This window comes from Desmodus rotundus, chromosome 3 (assembly GCF_022682495.2).
Source record: "Desmodus rotundus isolate HL8 chromosome 3, HLdesRot8A.1, whole genome shotgun sequence".
Taxonomy (NCBI): Eukaryota; Metazoa; Chordata; class Mammalia; order Chiroptera; family Phyllostomidae; genus Desmodus; species Desmodus rotundus.
In genome coordinates this window covers 149556318-149562449 of record NC_071389.1, presented here as the reverse complement: position 1 = coordinate 149562449, position 6132 = coordinate 149556318, and the positions used below count along the sequence as shown (strand labels likewise).

The following is a 6132-nucleotide window of genomic DNA, read 5'->3' as shown; positions in this document are numbered from 1 at the left end:
AAATAATAGAGTTAATAAATGTACTTAGTACAATATGATAGATGACCAGATTTTTATGTGGCATAGAGTATTAGGTAGAAATTTATATTGTAAACTAATATATTAGGTTGCCAATCTTTGTCTGAAAAGTAATTTAGAGAAAAACAAACTTCACATTTTGTGTTCCAGTTTGCTTGTTGCAATGTTTTCTCTTTCCCTGGTCACTGACCCCCCAGATTCCTTTTCAAATTTTAATACTAGTGTGTATTATCCTTTATATTCCTTAGTGTGTTGTGTGTATTCCTGTTCTGACTGAATTAGTCCCCTTGAGCCAGGGTCACAGAGACTGGATAAAGCAGAAGTAGCTTATGTGAGTAAAGTCTATATAGAAAACACACCAGAGATTTTTGAAACATTTGATATTTTTTCTCTTTTATGTATTTCTTCCCTTCTCCACCTCTATGTCAGAGAAATATATTCCCTCTGGATAAAATGGGAAATTTAATATAAAAACATTGGCAATGGAGAGCTAATTTGTTAAATGAGAGAAAATATTTTCAGAAATGTTGGACTCCTTGGAATACAACAGTGACAGCTGCTACTGTTTTTCATATTCCAGATATTCTGACTGTTAGTGAGCCTTTCTGAAAATCAGAGGTAAGTTGGGCATAAGGAAGACAATGGGGCAAATTAGGAACACTGTAATAGCACAAACAGTAAAATTTAGTTTATAAACAAACAAATAAATAAAAGTATTAGTCACCAAAAAATTTCCTTTGAGCTCTTAGAAGGAAATATAAGCATATTATAATGTGAGATATTACTTTTATTACAAGTCAACTAAAAGCAAATGCCTTGATATATTGACTATGGAGACAGCTTAAATCTCTAGTTGTCATATCCTGACTAAAAACATCATACACTCAAGTTATATAGTCAATAGTGTACCTAATGATGCCTTTATAAAAATGAACCATCTTTCAATGGAAATCTTGTAACTACATGTCTTCTTTACTGTCTCAGTTCAACCAGAACCAACAATTGCCCAGTATTATAGCTACTTACAAAAACAAAAGACCCTCATTTTTGTCTGAAGAACCTATATAGGTTAAAAAAAATAAAAAGAAACAATGTTACTTTTGTAAGTGGTTTGAAACACACAGTGGAATTTTCCCATTCTCCTAAGAATGGCTGTGACCTGAGATCATGAATCTGGGAATGTCTCTGGAGCTGGCCTGCACAGCCCTTTCTGCTTCCACGTAAGTGATAGTGACAATGTCCTCCTCACTGCTCTTGGCTAAAAAATAACCAGACTCCTCCACAAGTATCATAAATATTTCCTATGCAAAAATCAATATTCCATTCCCTTTGGTTTATAAATAATTTAAAGAAAAAAATTTCTATCTACTAAGAAACTAGAGTATCCTTTATAGTACTTCCTTTAATCCCCTGTCCTCACTGTCCCCTCCCCACTCCCCCTTGTCCATTGTTAGATTGTTCTTAACTTCAATGTCTCTGGTTATATTTTGTTTACTTTTTTTTTTTCTATTTATTATGTTCCAGTTAAAGGTGAGATCATATGGCATTTGTCACTCACTGTCTGGCTTATTTCACTTAACATAATGCTCTTCAGTTCCATCCATGCTGTTTCAAAGGGTATAAGCTCCTTCTTTCTCTCTGCTGTGTAGAATTCCATTGTGTAAATATACCATAGTTTTTGGATCCACTTGTTTGCTGATGGGCACTTAGGTTGCTTCCAGTACTTGGCTATTGTAAATTGTTTCTGATGGTAGGGGTAGGGATGTAGATATCTGTTACATTCTGAACTACATATTTTTAAATATGGTATAAAAAACTTTGTAAGTAGAAAAACAAAAAAAAGTATGTTTACAAAGAGTCTTTAATTATTTGAAGAAGTGTTTTTGATGTATAATGTGGAAGGGGGGACAAAATACAAACCTGTATAATTTTAACTAAAAATATACAAAAGACTACATGGAAAAAAGACCAAAATTTTCACAGTGGAAAAAAAAAGAAACTAGAGTATGTGATTTAAAAATTAAGGTCAATAGACAAAACCAAAATATGATTACTAAAGTATAACTTGTCAACATTATGGCGATTGTGGGGGAGAGGGATGTAAGGGAAATAAATGGTAAGTGAAATAATTTTGAGAAAAATGTCAGTTATAAGGATAGTATAGCTACTTATTATACATGCATATATATATCTTTGATTTTACACACATAAGTGAGAAGGCCTGTCCAGGAAGCTTATTTGGTGAGAGTGTTGTTCCCATATACCAAGGTTACAGGTTCGATCTCTGGTCCAGGCACATTCAACAAGCAACCAATGAATGCATAAATAAGTAGAACAAGAAATCAATATCTCTGTGTCTCTCAAATCAATAAATAAAGGAGACAATGAAAGTCTCTCCAATCTTATCATTGATTCATCACTTACTAGCTCAACTGTTTTTTATTGTTGTTCAGGTACAGTTGTTTCCATTATCCTCCATCACTCTCTCTCGCCAACACACCGCCACCTCCAACCCTCTCTGTGTCCTTTACATATGTTCCTTGATGACCCTTTCCCTTCTTTCCCCTGTTATCTCCCTCCCCATTCCCTCTAGTTATTGTCATTTTGTTCTTTATTTGAATGTCTCTCATTATATTTTCCTTGCTTCTTTGTTTTGTTGATTAGGGAAATTTTAATTAAATTAAATAAGACATATTTGGAGTTAAATTTTATACCTGTATATATTAAAAAGTGCAAAAAGAGCTAAGTGCATTTTGTTTTATTATATCAATTTAGTCATTATTAAATAAAGGCAGGAAATTATTATCACTGTGTCTATGTGTTTCTATTTGACTATGAAGTACTTTATTTAAGAGAACATATTTTAATTTAAGATAGTCTATGGTTATACTTGACTTTTACCAGTTATATGAATACATCAAAGGTACATAACTCTACGAGCCTCAATTCTTTATCTGCGAATAAAAATAGTTTCATGGGTGTGTTGTAAGGGCTAACTGAGAGAATATCTAAAAGTCCTTAGCATTTCACTAAGATAAAAAGTGCTTTTGCTAAATAACAACTACTATAAATATCTTTCACAAAGTTGGGAATTAACACCAACTAAAAGAAAACTAAAGTAAATAAAAGAGCTCTATGCAAAGCATACTAAGTACCACATGATTTGTAGAGCACTTTCATTTACATTATTTAAATTATTGAGCAAAAAATAAAAAGAGAAACAGCTTATGGGCACGGACAACAATGTGGTGACTGTGGGGAGGATGGAGGCTGGTTGCAGGTGAAAGAGGAAGGGAGGGGGTTAAACAGTAATGAAAAAATATAAGTAAGAAAAAGCACCCTTGAAATTTTAACTTCATTTTTAAAAAAAATTAAACATGGGGTAACATTCATTGATAAAATCATATAAATTTCAAATGCTGGTAGGGATGTAAATTGGTACAGCCACTATGGAAAATAGTATGGAAGTTTCTCAAAGCATTACAAATAGAGCTGTCATATGGCTCAGCAATCCCTCTTGTTAATATCTACGCAGAAAATTTGAAAACATTTACTCATGAAGGTAAATGCACTCCTATGTTTATTACAGGATTCTTCATTATAGTCACCTTCATTTTGAACACAGAAAGCTGAAGCTTCAAGAAATTAAGTAATTCATCTAAAGTCACAAATCCATTGAGCAGCCCATTTGTATTTTAATAGATTTCTCTAACTGCTTAATCCATATACTTTCTATAATAATAATTTGCCTTATAATACCATGAATAATAAACTAAAACACTTTGTATAATTTTTTATTTATTTTTTTCTTTCTTGTTGAAATTGTAGATGGCTAGCTAATGAATTAAAAGTGTGAGGTTATTACTTGATACTCATCATAAACCCCTGCAGATATGTGTTACTATTTCTAAAATTATTATTAAATGTGATTGACGATATGCACGTTCACTTTATTTGTTTCTACAAACACTAGTATGAATGCTGGGAATTGAATTTGCCCATCATTATTAAAATGATGAAATATCGATTATGCAGACTTCACCAGGAAAGTAGTCACCTAAAAGTATTGTAGAAAAATGTAAACAGCATCTAGGTAAAATAATCTTTCCTAATACTTGATGGGTCTTCCTGAGGACACTTTGTGTCATTCAAGCCAAGAAAGTTACCTTTTTATGAATTAAATTTATTGGGGGCTGACCCTGGGTAATAAGATTATATAGGTTTCAAGTGTACATTTCCCTGATACATGAATCTGTACCTTGCATTGTGTGTCCAACATCCAAAGTCAAACCATCCTCTGTCACCATATATTTAAGCTCCTATACTACCGCTACCAATTCCCTTCCTTCCTAGTTACCACCATACTGTTATCTGTATATGAAAGAGAAGAAATCAAAGGTCCGTTGCTATTATAGGTTCCCCTTAAATTTCCCCTGATGCTAAAGTAACATACTATTTCAGCCAAATTCTGGATCCACACTTGGATAGTTCTTAATCCACAACTCATGATGTGTTCCTTGTGTTTTCTCCTATAGACCGAGTAGGAGGGAAACAAAAAAGCAACTGAAGAATGAGAAACCATACAGAAGTAACAGAATTCATCCTCCTGGGACTGTCAGATGACCCAAAGCTTCAGGTGGTGATCTTTGTCTTTCTGCTCATCACCTACATGCTCAGCATCGCTGGAAACCTGACCATCATAACCCTTACCCTGCTGGATTCCCATCTCCAGTCCCCTATGTATTTCTTCCTCAGAAATTTCTCCTTAGTAGAGGTTTCATTCACAACTGTCAGTATACCTAAGTTCTTGGGCACCATTATTTCAGGGGATAAAACCATTTCCTTTAATGACTGCATTGCTCAGTTATTTTTTTTCATCCTCTTGGGAGTCACTGAATTTTACCTTCTGGCTGCCATGTCCTATGATCGCTATATTGCCATCTGCAAACCTCTGCATTACACGACCATCATGAATCGAAGAATCTGTATACTCCTTGTCTTCTCTTCCTGGCTAGCTTCATTCTTAATCATATTCCCCTTACTCATGTTGCTCTTGAATCTCGATTACTGCAGATCAAATATTATTGACCATTTTACCTGTGATTATTTCCCCCTGCTGCAACTTTCTTGTTCAGAAACAAAACTTCTAGAGATAATGGGGTTCTCCTGTGCTGTGTTTACTCTGATGTTCACATTGGCGTTGATATTTCTTTCCTATCTCTATATCATCAGAACGATTTTAAGAATTCCTTCTACTAGTCAGAGGACAAAGGCCTTTTCTACGTGTTCCTCTCACATGATTGTCATCTCCATCTCTTATGGTAGCTGCATTTTTATGTACATTAAACCTTCAGCAAAAGATAGGGTGTCCTTGAGCAAAGGAGTTGCTGTTCTGAACACCTCAGTAGCACCCATGCTGAACCCCTTTATTTACAGCTTAAGGAATGAGCAAGTCAAGAAAGCCTTAGTGAACATGGTGAGGAAGACTCTTTCTCACAAGCAAATTAAATAATGTGGCATAATGAAGTAGAGACACATTGCAGGAAAATTTTAAATATAAACATGAAATTTCAGTAGCTTCTTCCAATCACAGTAAACTCCCTGTCAATCTTGTTTATTCTTTTTGTGTTTTCTGTTTGTTTCTATACTTTATATACATATTTTATATAATTTAATTTAAATTACTTTTTTCTGTTTTTCTCTCAGTCTTCTGAACATGTCAAATTTTTTAATTTAATTTTTTATTTATGTATAGTTGGTATAGATCTTAGGTTGATAATGTTAAATTCAGGTATACTATAACACAACTTCTTAAACAATAATGATGTTTAAAAGTGAATTTCTATGTTGAGTTCTGTTTAGGAAAAAATAACCACCAGGATCCCACCCAGCTCCTTAGGTTCTCAGCAGCTTTCAGCTATCGACAGTAAGTTAGTTCCCATGAGGCTCCAAGGTCATGCAGGGGTGTCCAAACCTTTGGCATGTCTGAGCTACACTGGAAGAAGATGAGCTGTCCTGGGCCACACATTAAATACATTGCAAAATGTGGTCACAAAAAGATTTCATAATGTTTCAAGTAAATTTATGGTTTTTTATTGGGCCTCATTGACAGCC

At 34.0% G+C, this 6132-nt stretch overlaps 1 protein-coding gene across 1 annotated transcript; it reads left to right on the top strand.

The window, feature by feature from the left end:
• Positions 1 to 462: 462 nt before the first annotated feature.
• On the top strand, positions 463 to 5845 carry LOC128780461 (olfactory receptor 6C1). The gene is made up of 2 exons (XM_053920620.1): positions 463 to 636; positions 4554 to 5845. Exon 2 carries the CDS (start codon positions 4589 to 4591, stop codon positions 5528 to 5530), a length of 942 nt encoding a protein of 313 aa, XP_053776595.1. The 5' UTR covers positions 463 to 636; positions 4554 to 4588; the 3' UTR covers positions 5531 to 5845.
• The last annotated feature ends 287 nt before the right edge of the window (positions 5846 to 6132 follow it).

Coding starts and splice junctions, on each gene's coding strand:
- LOC128780461 (XM_053920620.1), top strand. CDS start 4,589: ATGAGAAACCATACAGAAGTAACAGAATTCATCCTCCTGGGACTGTCA.